Here is a 20,948-nt window from a genome sequence, read left to right on the forward strand (position 1 = left end):
CTTAACTGTTAAATATTTATTTTTACATTTTTTATTAGCATTTGTTTAAGATCTGTAATTTAAATTTCTACTTAAATAACTAACAATAAAAATTATTAGGGCCTACATCATTACAAACCAAAACATTATGATATAATTTAGTAATTTTAACTGTGCAATATTTTGCAGCATAAATGCACAATGTCATAAGAAGGCAAATCGCTGCTTGCAGCTGGATAATATTGTGGCAGCTTAGAGTCCAACCACATCATATGTGTTGTTTCAGTTAAGAGGCACCTTTTTAAAGATGTTTTTAATTAGCAGTGAGAGTTTTGCGAGCTTCTTATGTGCCATGGGTTTTTGCAGTTTCATAAAAACGTCTATTGTATTAACTCTCTTTGCTGTTGGCGCGCATAGAAAACTTGAGCGTGTCCCAATGCGCATGTGTTGTTCCCTATTAGTGCACACAATCCATGTGTCTCCATTTAAAATAATGAACTTGAGTGCACAAAAGACCCTTATCACTTTGAGGCTGGCTCCTTGTCGAATGTCATTTGAAGAACTTTATATTGACGTTTAAAAACAGCAGTTGGGTTAAGAAAAATAAAGAGAGACGCATCACTATGCGTTTCTTGTACTTGTTCTGTCATTTTTGGGATCTACTGGTAAAGAAATAAAAAATCTACGAGACAGTCAAGATCAACAAGTTGGTGACCACTGATGTAGTGTATGTGTGTGTGTAAATGAGAGAGTGTATGAGCAGTGGGTGTTCCAAAGTTAGTGTACAGTGAGTAGCTACTGTCTGGTCTAATCATCACTTATTTAAACTCGCCTGACTCCCTTGATGTTCTGCTACCTTCTTTGCATTCTTTCTCACCTGTCATCCCCTTATCACCTCTCATCCATGGTCTCCCTCCTGCAAACAAAAGACTCTAAAATATATCCATATCACTGCCTTCTGGCATAATCAGTGCATTTCTAAATAAAACCATTAAGAATTACTAAATGGCTTAAATAACATAGTAATGTTCGACGGTTATATTCAAATTCATATAGACATTCTCTTCGTGGATCAAGTTGCTCCAAACATGGTTAAGAGAAATTGCCATCATCTCTGCAAAAACAAAGAGCTCTGTAGACATGACTGCTGTGAGTACAAGAGGTTTTAGGTGATCCTAGACTGCTCTCATTGTCTGTACTGGTTCATTCATGCCATTTCTTTTTTTAGGCAAAATTGGAGTCAAAAGGACTGTACTACAGTCAAATGTCTCCTCATACCTTGACAACCTAAAAATGAGGAATGAGAAACTTTGTGAGACTCCTGTGAAGCGATTGAAGGTCAGAATTCTTATGATCAGGGTTACATTTACACAACGGTCAGAAAATGTAATTCATTATATCCTAATAGTTCAGCTGCATGGCAAGATTTTGTTTTGTAAGATATACTGTATTTTCAATTGAGTTTTGACTTTTTCTTTAGATGATGATGAATAATGGCACAGCAGCTGTAAGCATGCAGCAGTTCTCCTACAAACCCAAAGACACACATTCTGCTGCCAAGAGGTACTCCAGTGTTTCTATTATTAAACTTTAAGTTAACCTAAAAACAAAACTGACTCACTTTTAGTCGTTCCAAATCCCTGTGACCTTCGTTTAATATTTGAAACAAAAATTAACATATTTTAGGTGAAATAGCTGAGAGCTCCGTCATCCCCTATAGACAGCATGGATTCAGACTCAAAAAAAAAAAAACAACTTCATGCATCTGTTTCATTTCCCCTGTGACAGTATAGTGTGTGTGTTCATGAGCACTGTGCACTGATGTATGCCCACACAAGGTTTTCTCTGTTTGAAACAAAGCACAGGCACATCCGAGGTAAACGTCAGGCACAACTGAGCCCGGCATGTGAATGTGTGTCTTATCCTGACACAGAGAAAAAGAGACTGTTGAATAAAATCATTGTTTTAGATTTATGTGCAAGCAAATGTATTCTTAACTGTTTTGAGATTTTGTTTTGGCATTTGTTTGGACTATTGCTGTATATGGAGGATAAGGGACCTCTCAGATTTCACCAACATAGGCTCATTCTAAAAACATAGCTCTATATGCATTTCTGGAGATCGTGAATTATGTAGACAGAACATTGTATGTCATCCTTAAAATGAATGCAAGGTGGCGGTATGACGCCATTCCTTTTCACGCTTACCAGCTGACCTCTTACCTACATATAGATGGCTTTTTTGCTGTCACCAGTTTCAGTTCCAGAAAGCAGATAAGACAAAAACAAAAGGCAAAAAATGAATAAACAACAGGGTGAGAATGTGGTAAAATCTTAAAACACGGTAAAAATGAGGCAGCCGCAAGGGCTTTTCTTTTCCTGCATTGCTCTTTAAAACCCTGTTGGTTGGATTAAGGGAAGTGGGTGGGCGCTGGTCAATCGGTGCTTTTAAAAACACTAACGGTTGGTTTTACAGAAGGGGGTTTTATGCAAGAAGAGCGGGCGCAAATGGCACACCCAAGAGAAATTTGAGATCTCCGCCTCTGCTGGATTCGCGAGAACAAAAACTACCAAAAACAAAGTTTGATGTATTTAGCACTCTCCAGAAATGTATATAAGAGTACACATTCAGAAAGAGTCTGGGTTGGAGTTTACCTTAAATATCTTGATTTTGTCGATTAACATAAGATTGCGTAATTAATAACATAATTTTTGTGTGAACAAATTCTTTATCATGTCAAGATTGAATTCTTTTTTACATTGATGATGTTTTTATTTATTCTTAAGGTTTGAAGGAAGTCAGTGTTACACTCAGAGTGCTTATCAAATCCAGGATCTAGAGGCCAGTTTTGCCACTCCATCCCAGAATTCATCATCTGAGGCATGGCATGATGGTATGTTTACTCTTACGCACATACACTTAAAATGTGTGTACTAAGATATTACAGTTACCAAGATTGTGAGGTCAATTCAGTTTTACTATATAGCTTCCTTGTGATACTATTACCGTTTTTATTTAGAAAACAGTATTTTTATTATTATTTAGAAAACTAATTTTTTACATTTGTTATTTAATTTGTGTGCTTCTGAGAGCCCCTGTTCATTTTATGGCACAGCAAATGCTTGTAAAATTCAAAATGTACTAAAATAATTTATATTAAAACATTAATACCAAAATATACTTTATTTAAACTCTCATAACAATGGCATTTTTAAGGACATTATCTGCTAAAATAATGCTGAAAGATTAACTCTAAGGTTTTCATTTCCAAACTATTTACAGGTTACATTGATGAGCTGGGAGATGGATATACTGAACATGTAAACCCGGCATTAGAACATCCTCAACTGTCTGATTTACCTCAAAGTACAGTGGTGTAGAGTTTCTGTAGAGATATTTGCCAAATAGTATTTATGTTAAAGAACTAGTTCACCAAAAAATGAAAATTCTGTCAGTAATTACTCACCATCATTTTGTTTTAATCCCCTGAGACCTTCATTCTTCTTCAGAACAGAATTAACATATTTTAGATTGTTCATCATAGACAACAATGGTCCTGAGGTGTTCAAAGTCCAGAAAGTGAACCAAAAGCATCATCAAAACTTTCCATGAGGTTTAAATTAACCATTATCTTGTGTTCACCTATTTCTTCTGCATTAGATCAGGGTGCATGTTTACTATGGGACAAACGATGCTTGTTTGTTGCACTGTAGTAATAAACACACACTGACCTGACAAGGGAGAGAAGCTATGGCTGACAAAAGTCATATTTACAGTTTTATTTTGTCATACAAATGTGTTCTTGGAGCTTTGTAAAATTACAGTTGAACCACTTAAATCACACAGAATGTTTTGGTTCCTTATTTTTTCGTAATCGTTGCTGTATATAGAGGATAAGGGAGCATATCTAAATTATCCTATTTTGTGTTCAGAAGGTGAGCAAAGTTCTCTCGGATTGGAAGGACATGAGGGTGAGTAATTAATAAAAAAAACTTTCACTTTTGGATGAACTAATCCCTTATTATTTGACCCTGTACCACATAACTAGTCATAATTTTTTGAAACTGATTCTTCAATTTTTTGAAAAATTCAATTTTTTCATCTGAAAGCTGATAAATAAGCTTTCCATTAATGTATGTTTGGGACAGGACAATATTTAGCCAATGTTTGAAAATCTGGAATCTGACAGTTCAAAGCATATGAAATAAGATGAAATTCTCCTTTAAAGGTCTCCAAATTAAGTTCTTAGCAATATTTATTACTAATCAAAAATTCTGGTTTCAGATTTTTATTATTTATGGTGGGAAATTTACAAACTCTGCATGTAACATGACCTTAAAATAATATATAATGACCTTGGTATATAAATCGACAATTTTCTACAAATATACCAACCAAAACCGACTTAAAACTGGTATTGTAGTCCAGGATCACATATATAAATAATAATAACAGCAATAACAATAATAATAATAATAATAATAATAATAATAACAATAGCCTGGTCATAAAACTGAAATGTTAAATATAATCTTTTCAGAGATGACATTTGACAGTCAGCCTAAGCCACACAGTGATGGAAACATGCCCAGGATCACTCTTAATAAAGCAAGAGTTTATTCAGACTTAAACGACAGCACCGACAGGACAGGTCTCAGGTCTGATTTTCCTGATGTGACCTTTGACCTGGGAGTAAACTATTGGGATGATTTTGATGACAGAAACCTGGTTGATGCAAGTAATGTATGCTGTGAATCCCAACAATTTAACCCGATGATAGAGCACCATCAGCCTGCACATTCTGGTTAGATAAGTTCATCTTATAATTTTTCCATTTCATTATATATTTTTGAATGTCTAGATTTTAGTAAAACTGTCCAATAATATGTATTTTTATGCATGTGGAGGTTTGTCCAGTGGTTTGTCTCATTGTCCAGCACAAACGTTGCAAGAAACTGTGAGTCCTGTCTTACCACAAAGGTAACTAAAAGGGCTATTTTCCCTCTTTATTCCAATATCTAGCAGTGATTCAGTTCAATTTGTGTAGATGTTGTATATATCTTTTTTTTAATCACTTAAATTTTTTTTGTTTTACTTATTATTTATTTAATATTTATTTTTTTATCTAATCCTGAACCAGTGCTATTTCATGCAAGTATAACTTTTGTGGATAATTCCTATTATTTTGTACGGTCTCTTTCATACAGTTTAGTACGATTTGCTCATCTTCCAATGACGGATGGTTTTACTTTGTGGGCTTAGGTGCCATGCCTTTTTTTAATTGTATAGTTTCACATGTCTCAATGGATATGAATTCCTTTAAATTAGCCACTAAATTGACAAAATGTGAATAATTAAAAAAAAATATATATATTTTTTTTTAAGTGTGAAACTTATATATATGTGTCAAAATCTCAAGTGGACGAAAAACATTGACAGAATAAGAGTTGTTCAATAGTTAGAGGGCAATGGTAATGAAAGATTCTGATCCACTTTAAATGTTGACTACTTTATGTTGAGTGACAGTTAAGGGGTTAATAAATTTAATGATTCAAGAGCAGTTATGCACAAACCTGATTTCACCAAGTAGGACATGTTCCTGGATTAACATCTACAGTATGTTGTTCCTGGAACAGCATTCTAAACAGCCAATCAGAATTAGGGGTACGTTAACAGTTTATGTTAAACTTAAGCTTACAGTTAGGTTTATGCACTTCTACATTATTGTCCAACTATTATTCCCCTCTGATTTAGTGAATACTCTACAGTTAGGGTTGGGTTTAGGGGTAGGGAATAAGTATGGATTACATTTTCTAACAAAAATGATGTCCCAGCATTAACACAGATGTTAATCCAGAATCGCATTGACTTGGCAAAATAATGGCGTGCAGCAGTTATGGTCCAGATGTGAAATGTAACTATGATGTAAATACAATAATAATTATCTGATGTTTTTCAGGGTGCAACCAATGGCCGTTACTCCTCAAACTGTAAGTATCTGTAAATACTTTTACAGGGTATCTGTAGGGCCTTAAAAAGTCTTAAAATATCTTAAATTTCAAAAAACAAATGTTAGGCCTTAAAAAGTCTTAAATCCACTGAAATATTTTATTGTAGGTTTTACATCATTTAAAACGGGTCTTAATTTTCCTATGTCTATGTCAATTGACCTAACACCCATCCAATCCTAAACAATATATTTCTATAAAAGTTTTAAGAAAAGTTTATTTATTAACTCTATTTACTATTTACTTATTTAATGTGGTTTAAATATTTTCCTTAAAATAACATTTGTTTTTAATGTTTTTTAAAGTTTTAACTTGGCCATTAAAACAATCTTTAGCATTTAGCCTTGTGTAAGTCTGAAATTTTATTTATTATGGTCTTAAAATGGTCTTAAAAGGGCTTTAAAAAGTCTTAAATTTGACTTTATGAAACCGATGGAAACACTGTTTTAACAATTAACTTAAATAAAAACAAAAAACAAATTTGATGTTATGTATTCTGAATATGCTATTAGAAAGCATAAACTTGTTCTTTCTCATTCCTAGTTACATAGATTTCATTTATTATAATTTTACAGGCAATGTGGACAAACTTGAACACAAACACCCTCTCAAGTGACCAGAGTCAAGCCAGTAAAGGTTCAGTCCAAAAAAGATTTGATTTTTTCTCAAGGACAGATGCAGCTTTAAAGGAAAACACACCTGTTGGCAGGTATTTCAAGATTTATTACATTTTAGTTATTATATTGCTAGTTTACAACATGTTAATGTTCATTTAACATTTGCAGTGATCACACGAAGGAAATCAGCGATGAAGCCCATGTTTTTTTTGGTATGTTTGATGGCCTTTTTTAGGTATGTGACTCGATAAGAAGAATCCAGGTTTCAATGATATTTGTTCATTTTATGGTGTTCTTGTTTAAATATTACTCACCCTATAGACATTTTACAACAAACAGCATCAGATGTGAAATTTAGTGACAAATAGATAGTTATTACAAGTTATTATTGTCACATGTTGAAGAATAGGGTTCTGTTGATTGGCTAAACTATAAACACACAAAATAAATATGATTACTGTTCTTAAATATATTTAAATGATTATATGATGGGTTTATAAATGTTATTTGAAATGTAAATAGCTGTTTATGATTGTCAGAGATGTAAAGTAAATTATAAAGAAGCGTTTTGTGTGTTTTTTCAGTGTTTTAGTTATTGAGTTAGAGTTAGTGAATAGTTTTAAGTTAGCTGTATATAAAACAATAAAACATTTAACTAGCAGTGTTTTCCTGTAAGATCATGAAACATATTTCAACCTTATGAGAGAAACAACATTTTTTACATTTATTATATAGCATTTTTTTCACCACACACACACACACACACACACACACACAAAACAAATGTGCGAGAGCAAGAAAATCAACTGCTTCATGTCAAGTACAGTTTAGCAAAGGTTTATTGAAATTCAAACATGATTTTTTTTAACAGCAAATGACTGATGAATCATACACACACGACACTCTTTTAATTAAAGACAGTTAAACTCAAACACAATTTTACTGCAAATACTAAAACAATTTCCTCAATCAGTAAAGACTGCTTCCTTCGTGCTGCCTACATCTTTGCTAGTTTAATCAAAGGAATACATCAGTATACATCAGTCAGACTAAAAATATCAAGTTAAACTTTGTATAACTAAAAAAAATTTTTGGTTGAAACCTGATTAACTGATTAATATTAGTTAAAGTAACATAAAAACATTTGATCTCATGACTTTTGGTCATGTTGATTTTTTACAGTGCAGTTCAAATCATTTGATTGGTCTGGCATGAAAGATTTCTTTTTTTTTTCAATTAGTTCATTGGTTTTCCTCAGATTCTCTGAACTTGGGAATGGCATTGGTACTGGCACTGGGACAGGGACTGGCCTTGGGTCTGGCACTGGGACTCTTCCTCTGCTGCCCTGCACTGAGCTGCATTGTAGATGTAGCCCTCTCTCGTCTCGGTTTTGCTAATAATAAAACAGTACAACAGTTAGTTTGAAAACTAGGAAATTCTTGAATAGATAGATCTCTCAAACAGGTTTGGAACAAGTGGAGGATGAGTAAATAATGAGAGCATTTTAATTTTGGGGTGAACTATCCTTCTGTGGCATGTGATAGTATTACAAATGCAGTGACTTACCATTGCATTCTTTTGTATGCGATGCTCATCAAAATTCCTCCCAGAATTAACAAAGCTGCTCCCACCCAGGCTATGTAGAGGGCAGGGCCAAACGTGTACCTGACCATACCAAATAATAATAGAAAAAGCAGGAAGTTATGCACTCAGTTTTTTACAGACACATGTGAAATACATGCCAGTGGATGAGTGCTGTTTTTTTTTTTTTTTTACCTGGAAGCAGATGGATCCATTGCTGCTACATTGTTTGCACACTGTACCCCTCCCTTCTCTCCTTGCTTTTGGTTGAACTGGGGCATCATGAAACTAGGCACTAGTTGATCAGCATACACTGATGCTGCAGCAATACCACAAATGCCTAAAAAGAAAAAAGAAAGATGATGTGAACCTTATATCATGCTATTATAATGTCTATAAACATAATAAATAGTGATAACAGAAAGATCAGACAGGTTTAGTTCAGCTAGTGAGTAATAAGTAAGCTTTTGTTTATATACCAGCAATGAAGAAAATGATCGCAGAACTTAGGATGAGTTTGGCCCTGGTGGAAAGCTGCATATTTTTCATTTTGAGGCACTTCAAGCAGAAAAACCCGATGAACACTGCGATCACAGCCACTAAAATCGCTATTATCATCAGAGCTCTTGCAGCCTGGAGTATTCCTTGAAAACAAAATATTGTCATTAGCATCTTTTTGTCAGTTTTGTTTTTGTTCAATCACTTCTTGATATTACTGTTGTCACCTGCTTGGAAAAAAAGTTAATGTGCATTTATATTGTCTTCTATATAGTGTGCATTTACATAGTCTTAAGTGAACAGTTGTGAGATAGAGCATTAAAAATAATGACTCATCATCAGAATCTGCATTATAGATCGATTAAAGTGACTGATCATTCTCTCATCATTTACTTACATATGACTTTTTTAAAGATTGTTTGACTGATTTGCTTCTGTTGAACATTAAAGAAGACATTTTGAAGAAAGCTGGAACCCTGTTACTAGGCATGGACGATGGGAACTGGTTTCAAGGTTTACCACGGTTTGGAAAAGTCAAGGTTTTAAAACCACTAAAATGTTCTGTTATGTTTTCCTAAGGTATATGTAGGGTTTTTCATTTATTTTTATTTATTTCAATTATTTAGCCTGACATGTTTACTCTTCCAAAATATTATAAGTGTTTGCTAAAATAAATTATACAAAAAAAATTCTACAAAAAAAAAGAAACTCATGAAGGGTTGAAACCACTTAAGGGAGAGTAAAAAGTGTGTGTGTGTGTGTGTGTGTGTGGGGGGGGGGGGTGCTCCTTGGATGACAGAAATGTCTGTCAACAATATAATTACATTATAAAATAACAACTAAAAATTCTCAAATCAGATTTTTAAAATATAATCAATATAACCCTGGAAAATAGAAATAAAATATTGCCAACAAAATTAGGCATGTTAAGAAAAAAAAAAAGCTCAATTTATTTATGGTTAAACTGCACTTGGTAAAGATTTTGCTGTATTATTGCATATTTATTTATTTTACCATGCGTTTAATGAAAAGTGATTTATGAAAAGTAATGAGGGTGAAATTAAAATGTCAGCTCTTTGGCACAATGAATGATGTTTTCATTAACAGTCAAAATAAACTATATATATATATATATATATATACACACACATTTAGCTTAGCCCAAGAAATAAATGTTTTCACATGAATAAATAAAAACTAATATTTTAATGCCATTGCTGCAAAAACTGCCTGTTTGAAATCAACAAAAAGATTTGAAAAATAAGCCACCTTTTAATCCCTTTAACTGTCCCACCAAGAAAAAAATATTTGGATTGCATTTCTTAACTCCTAATGTCGCTAGTTAACACCTTTAATGCATTTTTTTTCAACACATCCCATAATTTCTATAATTTCAACCTCTACCAAATGGTTGATATGTTGGTTTAAGCTAAAAGTTTTATACATATACTTTAGAAAATCTGAAGTGTAAGAACAAATTATTTAAAAATATATTCAAAATAAAACATAAAATCATCTTAATTTTTTGAAGTATGCCATAAAATATTTCAGATTCTCATTTAACATGTGTTCTTGTTTTTTTTTTAACAATAAAACCAAAATCAAGTGTAGTAGTGCAACAGGATTATGTATATATATATATATATATATATATATATATATATATATATATATATATATATATATATATTTATTTTTTTTTTTTTATGTAAACCAACAATGCTTTGTGTGTAGACTATTACTCAAAACTGACATTCTTTAAATTACTTTAACAGTCATTATTTAAAACAGTAAAATGGTCAAGTGAACATGGTCAACCATTTGGTAGAGCAGGCAGTTAAATTATACTTCGGTGTCGAGCGACCGCTATAACTACTACACCCTACTAAGGTTTAGCAGATGGTTAATCTCACCTGAGTAGTTGGGATGGCTGTAGAGAGGCTGGCACTCAGGGAATACAGTCCCGGACATCTCACAGTCCTTCCACAGACCCTTATAAGTGTAGATGGAGCTGACCCTTTGGGGCTGATCCTGTTGCTGGTTTCTGAAACACCAGACGTCCATCAGGGTGGCTGCAAAAACACCAGCCGTCCCGATGACGCCTGAAACGAAGCCTGTGGTCTGCAGAGCTGGGGCACTCATTCTGTTTGTTCTGTGTGTTCCTTGCTGAAGATCTGCTGGTGTCCAGTGTTGAGCTTCACTGAGTCTGGACAGGCTGAGGCTGCTTATAAACTGTCATGCACACTCATAAAGTGATGCTTGTGATGATAACCTTTGAGTGGTTGGAGATCCACCTACTTCCATTGCAAACATAAAAGAATTGTTTTAATCATCAAAAGCGCCATACGTCTGAGCATTAACAAACACATATTACACCTGAGGTCACTTGATGTGTAATACCTCAGAATGGTTCAGGCAGGCCTTAAACCACACACCTAATTGTTTGATCACAGTGACTCAGAGAGAAAACATTTACATCAGATTATTCCGCGTTATTTTGCCTTCGCCTTTGATTGTTCTTCTGCTGAATACTTTACTGATGCATGAAGAATCAGCAGATGATGAAAAGAGAATGAAAGCAATGAATAATTAGTTCATTTGTGAGTGCAGAAAGCCAAACGTGAGATGTTGTGAATTGAGTCGCGTGTATGTGTGTGTGTCATGAGTACAGGTTAGAAATGGTTTATAGCAATAAATAGGATGCACGTGATGAGACCAAGCCAAATAACTCATTCATGATTGTGCATGATATCATAACTCTGTAGCTCATTTATTATAGACAATCATTCAGGTTTGCTCCAGACATAAACAACACTAGTGACTAAGTGCACTTTCCATAGAAAACTAAAGGCAAATGCTATACAAAAATATATACACACACAAACCACATTTGAAGTGGATGAAAACCTTTCATCGAGAATTTTGAACTTTTTGGATCCACTTCAATTGTTGACTATATGGGATTATGTTGCAGTGTAATGTTATCATGGCCCATTTAAAAAAAAAGAAATAACTTTAACTCTCAAGGATGTTTCTTTTTGATTATTATGCCACTGATTTATTGTGTATAGTAATTGTTTTGTTTTCTAACACATGCACTGTAAAAAAAAATGTAAATCAGCACAACAACAACAAAAAAAAAACAATCCTCATTTCCTGTCGCTTTTTCTTGTTCCTTTAACTTTTGAAAACATCAGCTTCACTGACATAAATATATTGGTCAGTAAAAAAAAAAACTTTTAGTTGGGTTAACATAAGATTAGTAGTTATCTGGAAAGGTGAAATACCAGGCTGATCTCACAAGAAAACGTAAGTATTTGACGTTTTGCCATTTTAGTGGCTAATTCGTACGAATTCGTACGAGTTCAGTCGTACGAAATGGTACGATTTTAAAAAGGAGGCGTGGCACCTGACCCCACCCTTAACCCCAACCGTCATTGGGGGATAAGCAAATCGTACTAAATTGTACGAATTAGATCGTACGAATTCATTCGAATTAGCCACTAAATGAAAAAGTTACGAATTGCCGTGAGATTGTGTTGGAAATACTCTGTAACAAAACATTTTAAGTTGTGCCAACTGAACATTTTTGTCTGCAGAACTGTAATGCCTGAAGTTGAGTGAATAAAACATAAACATAAATCTTATTTCCTTTCTCTCATGTACTCTACTTTTTTTTAATGTTTATTTTTGTCAGCTTTAATTGACAGTAACGTATAAACCGGAAAGCATAGGGAGAGGGGAAATATCAGCACCCTGAGGTGGTAATCAAACTCGGGTTGCCATGAACATCAGAGTGCCATGTGTCAGCAAACTAACCACTACACCATTGGCACAGACTTGTACTTTTGAAAACATCAGTTGCATTGACCTAAAATGTCTGAAGTTAAGTGAACAAAAAAAAAACTCTTTTGGAAATTAATACTAAGAAATAATAATAATAATACATTAGCAAAACAAATGTTGATGGCCGGTGTCCTGCAGAGTTTAGCTCCAACTTGCTTCAACACACCTGCTAGGAACTTTCTAGCATATTTAGAAAAAGCTTGATAAAATGGTTCAGGTGTGTTTGATTAGGGTTGGAACTAAACTCTCCAGGGCACCGGCCCTCCAGGACCAAGTTGAACACCCCTGTTCTATAGTCTCTACTGTTCTGTCAATTAAATGTGAAAAAATGAGTTGAGTACATGAAAAAAACTAAAGTAAATAAGGATTATGTTTATTTTGGTTCACTCAGCTAATCTTATGTTAACCCAACTAAATGTTTTTTAGTTAGTGGTGTTTTTAAAAGGAAAGGAAATAGGATTATGGTTTGTAAGTTTTACTTAAGCAATGCATTATGATTTAAGCCAGCATGGATTTAATGTTTGTGTTACTTTAAATACATTTGAATACACAACACATTAGAATTTATGTTACTATAATGATAACTTACCAACACAACAGAGATCAACACTTGGCACTTCATTGTTTGTTTGTTTGTATGAACTCCAGATGTCATGAAGAACCTAGACCATAAGAAATAAATTAAACTAAATTAATGTAAGAACAACAGCTAATTTTTTGAACACTAGAAACAGTGCGTTAAGAAGGTTTTACTTAATTAAATTGGCCGTAGTAAATGTATGTGTAAATGAGTGTGTATGGATGTTTCCTAGTACTTGGTTGCAGCTGGAAGGGCATCCACTGTGTAAAACATATGCTAGAAAAGCGGTTCATTCCACTGTGGTGACCCCAGATTAATAAAGGGACTAAGACCATGAAAATGAATGAAGCTTTAATTTCTACAAACCTGAATCAAGTAATAAAATTAAATCTTTAAAATAAACCGTTTAACCCTCCTGTGAATTTTTTCAGTTTAATTAAAATACATTCCTAATACTGAGTAATGTTTAAAAAATTCACAGGCTTTAGATTTTATTTTCTGAAAGAAAGTGTTACTTTCTTTATTTGGCTGGAATTAAAAAAAAAAAATAATTCCTTTAAGAAATTGTTTTTATTTTATTATTTATTGGCTACAGAACAAACCATTGTTGTCAAATGACTTGCCAAATTGCTGTATAGTATCTTGCAAAATAACTAGTAACTATGTAGTCATCAAAGACAAACGAGTAATAATAAGTAAATGAGTAATAATTAGAAATTAACGAACTGTTGTTTAAAAATGTGTTGAAAACAAATTAGGTATATTCAGGAGGTCTGTTTGTGTGTCTGTGATCATCACTGTAGGAAAATTAAACTTGCAGTATATTTCACAATGAGCTGTAATTGCCTTATTAGCCAACTAATTTTCTAATAATATGTCTAACACCTTTACTGTTTTCCTCTTCCAAATGTAAAATTTTACATAAATTGCATCTGCAAAAAATGTATAAAAACATTCCTTTGACATTGACAGTATAACACAAGTTGGACTCAGTTTAAGCTTTGAAAACAATCATGGACAGTTACTGGCACCCTTGGTAAATATTGGATACGAATTTGTACTTTTAATCAATGACTTTTGATCTTGTATTAAAAGAATTGACAAAAACGTAACTTTTCATCGAAAGAGTAAGCTCATTACACATTGGCCCAAGTAATTGCCATCCCGTGAAATAGTTTAGTTAGTATATTTATATTCTTTTTTCATATTTTACAAGTGTGGAAACATACAACTGTCCTGTCCTGGCTTCCTGTTTCACGAGCAGTATAAATATTTGATATTTGTTTCAATAAAACATCCTGCAAGTTTTCTTGCTCAATCATCATCATTATAAACAGATAATTTATTTTATCAATCTGTAAAAACACTTCATTTAAATACAAAGTGCAATAAAGGCTCAAATATTTGCAAACACTTCTTGACACCAGTTCCAGTTTACTAGATGTACATCATTATTTATGTTGATGATGCATGTTTTACCTATTACACTGTATTAAAAAATATATTAATATGGGCACGGCCATGAAGGACAGAGGGAAGGTATAAAGTGTGAAAAAAAATTTCAATGTCAAACACACAAAGGCATTGTTAAGAAACTGCAATTGTTGAAAACAGAGAATGCAAAAAAAATCTGCTTTAATACTAAAGAAAAACATTTACAAAACCATTTCTTTACAATTGGAGATTTTTTTTTATTATTATTTTATCGATACAACAATGTTCTTTTCAGTTTTACTTTTGATAAGAACATCATTCGTACAAGACCAGACTCTGAAATGAAAACAATCAAAAATGTACAATTATTAAGAAAACACTTAAAAATATATTTAAAATAAATTCTAATTCACAATGAGAATGTAGTCAAGTGCTGGATTAAAAATATGTTTTTGAATAAAGAATCGTTTGTATTTAGGATTCTACATGCAGAAGTTACTGCTAACATACAGTATTGGACAATTTGACAAATCACCAAATAATTATTACAGTAATTCTGAATAATCAATGTCAAAAATAATTCAAGACTTCCATCATAAATAAATAAATGAATAAATACATGTTGTTATCAGTATTAGAATAAACAAAAAAATTTAAATCATAATAATCATATAATACATGATAGTAATTCTGTGAAAAACCATTTCAAACATTTTTTTCTAAAGTGACACATAAACCACAAATTATTTATATATATATATATATATATATATATATATATATATATATATATATATATATATATATATATATATATATATATATATATATTATGTCCCTGAAATGGTCCTTCACAGAGTTTATTAACTTTATAAATAAAAAATTTAGAGAACACAATATGTTTAACCACTGTTTTCTGGGACTGATTGTGCTAAAATTCATCTTTGGCTCTGAACCACAACTAATTTAAGCAGCCTCACAGACCTCTGTCAAATTCCATAGAAAATAAATAAAAAATAAATGAGTATTACTAACAAGCAAACAAAATAAATAAATAATTTCCCATTAAAGTTATAACACTGCTAGTGTCTCTGGCATTTTAGCATGTAGAAAATTCGTTTAGACTGAGTTTAAAATAGTCTTTAACTGCACTTCTTTAATATAAAATTGTATTAGAAAAATGTTCAGGTGACGAGAAAATGTTAATACCCAGTGTTGTCTGTTAAAATCCTATTTATTATAAAAAGTGTGAAAGTAAATGTTAGATTCTATCAAAACAAGCAAATAAATAAACATGAATAAATACATATACACATACACACACAAATGAAAAACGTTATTGACATTTTTGGCTGTATTCGTAAATTAACATTTTAAAAACATAGTTTAAAATTGTCTTTCACAGAATTCCTTACATTTAAAAATGTCAAGTAATGGTAAAACAAACTTGCGATAAACATTTGTCTTTCTGTTTAAATTTATCTTCAAACACGTTTCAAATTAGCTTCACAAATCAGTATGTGAAAACAAATGTCAAATTCCATCCAATCAAAAAATACAGATGTAAAAACGAAAAACAAACCAATAAATTGCCTAAATAAATGAATTACACAAATAATTTTAAATGTTTTCCATGTTATTAAAGCTACACGTGAATTCCTCTTAAAAGGGAAAAAGGAGCAGTCCGCGATCAGTCATTCACAGTCACTGCATCGTGGAGTTGATGGCAGAGTTGCTCATACCTGGAAACACAATGTAGGCGAGAGGAGGAGGACTGAGGCTGGCAGACCAGTGCGAGCAGCTACAGGGCAGCAAGTACCCGGGGTTTGCCGGAGACAGATGAGTGTGCGCGAACTGACCAGGGCATCCTAAACTCCCCGCAGACCTGTGTCCACCCTGATACCCCAAAGCTGGAGAGAAAGCCAAAGAGCCAGTGCTAAACCCCAGTTTCTCGTGCGGAAAGACAGTGCAGGTAGAGCGGCTCTGCTCCACGAATTGATGCTGCGCAGCAGCGGATGATGAATGAACATCTCGTGGTTTTTCCGAGTCACTTTGGCCGACAAGCGGTAAAGACAGCACCATGTCCTTTCTCAGGAGCCCTTTAGGTTTGCGTCTCGGTCGGTATTTGTAGTCTGGATGCTCCCTCATGTGTTGCGCACGCAGTCGTTTGGCCTCGTCGATGTATGGTCTTTTTTCAGAGTCGGAGAGCCGCTTCCACTCAGCCCCGAGTCTCTTGCTGATCTCCGAGTTGTGCATCTTTGGGTTCTCCAGGGCCATTTGTCTTCTCTGACCTCGAGACCAAACCATGAAGGCGTTCATTGGTCTCTTGATGTGCTCCATGGGCTGCTTCACCATGTTCATTAAGTTCATTTGTGTGAAACAGCAATAATTAACTTGCTATGACACCTCAAAGTCTATTAAAGTCATGTGTGGAAGGAGACAGTGGCGGACTGTCCCGCTGTTTGAATGGCAGGATTGTGTTTTTTGGCTACTTACACTGAAGTATGTGAGAAAGAGCGATTGGTTTGAGAGATTTTTGTTTTAAATGTGCGTGAAGTGAAGAAAGCTTTGCAGATAAAAGCGCGCGCGCTCGGGCGCATCATCACCACTCGGGACCAATGAGCGCGCGGAGACAGAGAGAGAGAGAGAGAGCGGTAAATGCAGTTAACAATGACACCGGAAAATCAGTAGTTTCTGCAAGAAAATGGATTCAATGAAATTAAGATGACTTTAAAGCTGTGTGTACAAGTTTAGGTAAGCTACTGTCAACCCAAAACACACACACACACACACACCCGCACACACACACACACACACACACACACACACACACGCACACACACGATGCTGGAGGATTTACAACAAAAGCTGTCATAAGCACAATATGTCCATAAACTTTTCATCTCGACAGTTTAGCTTATAAGTTAGGCTACATGAATGCAGGGAAAGTTTATAATCTGTGACCATTACTTTTATTATAATAATTTTTCTTATTCTTGCTTTGGTGATTTTCCATGAAGAATAATTCATTTAGCAGACTCCAAACATTATCTGTGGACTCACAATTCATTTAAGCTCATAATAACTCTTAAAAAGGATTATAAATATGTATTTTTCCAATGTAGGTGGTTCATTCCGCTGTGGCGACTCCTGATAAACGAGGGACTTAGCTGAAGGAAAATGAATGAATGATTTTTGTGATGTAACCCGTTCAAGTCAAGCATATTTTGGTAACATTTCAATAAAGTTAATTGTTAAAGTAGTTAATTAATTCAATTCAACCTTTGATAGTATCTAAAGCTTCAGTTAATCTGTCATTGTTTATTTAACATTATTACATTAGAATAATAGGATTTATCTTTATATTATATTATTTAACCTACCCGAACTAACAATTCATTTTAGATTAGTACATAAATCAAATTTAAATGATTAATTTCTTTCATGATAATTTCTATATTTAAATATGGAAACATTTGTTTAAAAGTTTATATTTAATGACATTAACACCTAAAATTAACAAGCAATAACATTTGTATTTTTTTAAAATAACATTATCAAATTGCGGCATCACGGTGGCTCAGTGGAAGCACAATCGCATCACAGCTAAACAAGTCGCTGGTTCAAGTCCCCACTGGGCCAGTTGGCATTTCTGTGTGGAGTTTGTATGTTCTCTGCATGTTTGCGTGGGTTTCCTCCGGGTGCTCATATTTCCCCCACAATCTAAAGACATGCACTATAGGTGAACTGAATCAGCTTAATTGTCTGTAGTGTATGTGTGTGAATGAGTGTGTATGGGTGTTTTCCAGTAATGGGTTGGAGCTGTAAAGGCATGTTTCCACTGTCATCTGTTTTTAATATACAGAGAAGAGACCGTAATATAATGATATTTTCTGAATTGACCATTATAAAACTGATCTGAATTGTTAAGTATCCAAAATGCATGAGAATGCCTAAACAACTGCATTGAATATGGCATGAGAAAGCGTGTTGGCCATGAATAATCTTTCCATGTCAAAAAAAACAGATCTTTTCCTAATGTATGTCTCGAGTCCACTGCGGGCGTGAATTGTTCAGATAAATGAGAGGAGCGTGAACTGACCACAGGACAGCTGGTGATTTGCTGTGTCCAGCATGAGATTTTATTTTCTGCACTGAGGGATTTCTGACACAGGAGGGCACTGATCATGCTGTGAAGCTGATTGCTTTTTATTTGCCTTTTACAGACAGATAATATGCTCATTGTAAGAGCTACCAAATCTATATCCTTAGATGCCTTCTTTTATTTCCTCACTTTTGCAAGGATGCACCTTAGCATGCATCTCCAAATATACGGCTGTAGAGCTTTCTATTATAGCATGAGGTTGATATATATCAACTTTATGTAATTGCGTAAAATGTTTACTTAAGGGTGCCCTATAAAGAAAGTATAGTGGAATAATAAGAGACCAGTTTGTGGAAATGGCCATACTGTGAGCCTTAAACACCATTGTTTCCTACTTCTCATGTAAGTTACGAGAGTAAAACCCTGGTGAAAAGTAGGCCAATCACAATACAGACAGCTGCATTGCGCATAAGACATGCCAGTCAAGTAAAATGTAGGCTATACGATTACAAATTTATTTATCTCTATCCTGAAGAGGCGGAATTTATGTTTACTTGTATCTTTTGTTGCAAAATTTGCCACGATTGCAATGAATCAACAAACACATAGACTGCAGGTAAGTGCAGCACTTAGTATAAAATGCACATTTAATAATGGTGATCACAGAAGATATGTCACTTGTAGAGTTTGAAATGGAGAAAAATGTAAGAGTCACTATGGCCGTCCTAGTGAAGGAAGCCTCGATGTCAAGTAAAGGGGCCAATCATTGATTGCTATAGACTGATGATTCACTAGTCCAGGGGCCTCATGTACGAAGACTTGCGTGGAAATCTTACTAAAACATTGCGTACGCACAAAGCTGTAAATGTGCGTACACAGAAAAAAATTCAGATGTATGAAACACTGTGTACGCTGAATCTCATGCATATTCTTTTGTACATCCGAATGAACGTGAAACTGAGCGCAACATGCACGAGCACAAAACCCCTCCCTGCCTCCTCCCCTGTATGAATATGCTAATGACTCTACTTTGGCAAAACCCAACGAAAAAGCAATGGCAAAAGCAAGCAAAAAGAGAAACTTTGAACAGAATGTGAATTGGAGGTGCTGCTTTCGGAGGTAGACCGGAGAAAAGCGGTGTTATTTGCAAGTTTGTTCTCCGGAATTAACAAAAGAAAAAAAAAGTGGGAGAGTTTAGCTGATGCGGTTAACACAGTTAGGTCTGAACATTGGGTCTGGGGAGTGAATTTAAAAAGAAATAGTGTGGTTTATAGGTGTAAAATGTTGCAATTCCCACAACAGTCTCAGTGGCGCAGCTCGTAAGACTCATGTCAATATGCTTTGTCACATTGAAGCATGAACTCGGTTCGAATCTAGCGTCTGATGAAGTCTTTCTTTTCCCCCCCGCTACATATCAGATTTTGGCAACTATTTATCACGAGAAAGACAAGTAGGAATCATCAATAAGTTTGTGCATTCTATTTTATTTGCACATTTGTTGAATGGAAATGTTTCTGATTCACGCATGCAAATTCATCTTCAGATAGTGTCTTTATAGCAATGTGCGTGCAGTAGATAGCTCAGATTACATGGGGAAAACAGGCGACCGCTGCAAATTGTGCTTTAATGTTTAGCTGGTCAACTGTATGGTATGGAAACCTTATATACCTGCTAGATGAACCTATCTCATACAGCTGCCATTGCAAGGCTCAGACACTTTGTAGAGAGCAATTTAACACAACTGCCTCTAGGAGCCGCCAATGGAAATAAAACAGACACGCACAAAAAAATGTGCGTATGCCAGCCAGAAAGCTGGCATGGAGCTGCGCATATTCCCACGTTCAGTTCATCGTTAGTAAATCCAAACGTGAGCGTTTCTGAGCATGAAACCTGGCGTACGCAAAGTTTTTGTGCGTACGCAGCGTTGATACATGAGGCCCCAGGAGTTTGGTCTATACTGGTAATTTCAGAGTACATCAGTGTGCGTGTGAGTGAGATAGGTATAGAGTCAATCTAGTGCCATATATACTTGCAAAATGAAAGAAAGTTTTGTGAACAAAAAATCAAGTATTAAGCAAAATTAATTTTGAGGAATAAAAAATAAATTTGCTAGCAAAAATAAAGAACTACAAAGTGAAAATAAACATTTACCGCAGGCCCAGACCTACTAGGTTGTAAGACCACCTCGGTGATACTGGGCTCTATTTTGACGGTTTATGCGCAGAGTGCAGGGCGCAAACGCTTTCAGGGCGTGTCAGAATCCATTTTTGCTAATATAAGGACGGAAAAATCCGCTTTAC

At 34.3% G+C, this 20,948-nt stretch overlaps 3 protein-coding genes across 52 annotated transcripts in view; 1 reads left to right on the forward strand and 2 right to left on the reverse strand.

Annotated features, from left to right (window-relative positions):
- Positions 1-9,605, forward strand: part of hfm1 (helicase for meiosis 1) — a 37,184-nt gene extending 27,579 nt beyond the window's left edge. For 4 of the 50 annotated variants that reach the window (XM_021467172.3, XM_068213893.2, XM_068213889.2 and 1 more), the window contains exons 31-42: positions 1,036-1,128; positions 1,208-1,317; positions 1,460-1,542; positions 2,766-2,872; positions 3,262-3,345; positions 3,912-3,950; positions 4,520-4,783; positions 4,887-4,959; positions 5,939-5,969; positions 6,563-6,696; positions 6,773-6,816; positions 7,863-9,605. In XM_021467172.3, coding sequence (XP_021322847.2) covers positions 1,036-1,128; positions 1,208-1,317; positions 1,460-1,542; positions 2,766-2,872; positions 3,262-3,345; positions 3,912-3,950; positions 4,520-4,783; positions 4,887-4,959; positions 5,939-5,969; positions 6,563-6,696; positions 6,773-6,816; positions 7,863-8,029 — 1,229 coding nt within the window. In that variant the 3' untranslated portion in view covers positions 8,030-9,605. Of the gene's footprint in view, positions 1-1,035; positions 1,129-1,207; positions 1,318-1,459; positions 1,543-2,765; positions 2,873-3,261; positions 3,346-3,911; positions 3,951-4,519; positions 4,784-4,886; positions 4,960-5,938; positions 5,970-6,562; positions 6,697-6,772; positions 7,278-7,862 lie in introns of those variants that run through there. The other 46 variants (XR_012391519.1, XR_012391534.1, XR_012391529.1 and 43 more) reach the window with 26 other exon arrangements.
- On the reverse strand, positions 8,167-10,885 carry cldn18 (claudin 18). Its single transcript, XM_002660816.7, has 4 exons — positions 10,597-10,885; positions 8,665-8,829; positions 8,381-8,525; positions 8,167-8,269 (listed from the first exon to the last, which is right to left on the reverse strand). Exons 1-4 carry the CDS (start codon positions 10,823-10,825, stop codon positions 8,167-8,169), a joined length of 642 nt encoding a protein of 213 aa, XP_002660862.5. The 5' UTR covers positions 10,826-10,885.
- On the reverse strand, positions 10,597-17,092 carry LOC103910042 (transcription factor Sox-14). Its single transcript, XM_009298505.4, has 2 exons — positions 16,286-17,092; positions 10,597-13,191 (listed from the first exon to the last, which is right to left on the reverse strand). Exons 1-2 carry the CDS (start codon positions 16,911-16,913, stop codon positions 13,181-13,183), a joined length of 639 nt encoding a protein of 212 aa, XP_009296780.3. The 5' UTR covers positions 16,914-17,092; the 3' UTR covers positions 10,597-13,180.
- Between the last annotated feature and the right edge of the window lie 3,856 nt (positions 17,093-20,948).

Source organism: Danio rerio, chromosome 2 (genome assembly GCF_049306965.1).
Source record: "Danio rerio strain Tuebingen ecotype United States chromosome 2, GRCz12tu, whole genome shotgun sequence".
In the NCBI taxonomy this organism is placed as follows: Eukaryota; Metazoa; Chordata; class Actinopteri; order Cypriniformes; family Danionidae; genus Danio; species Danio rerio.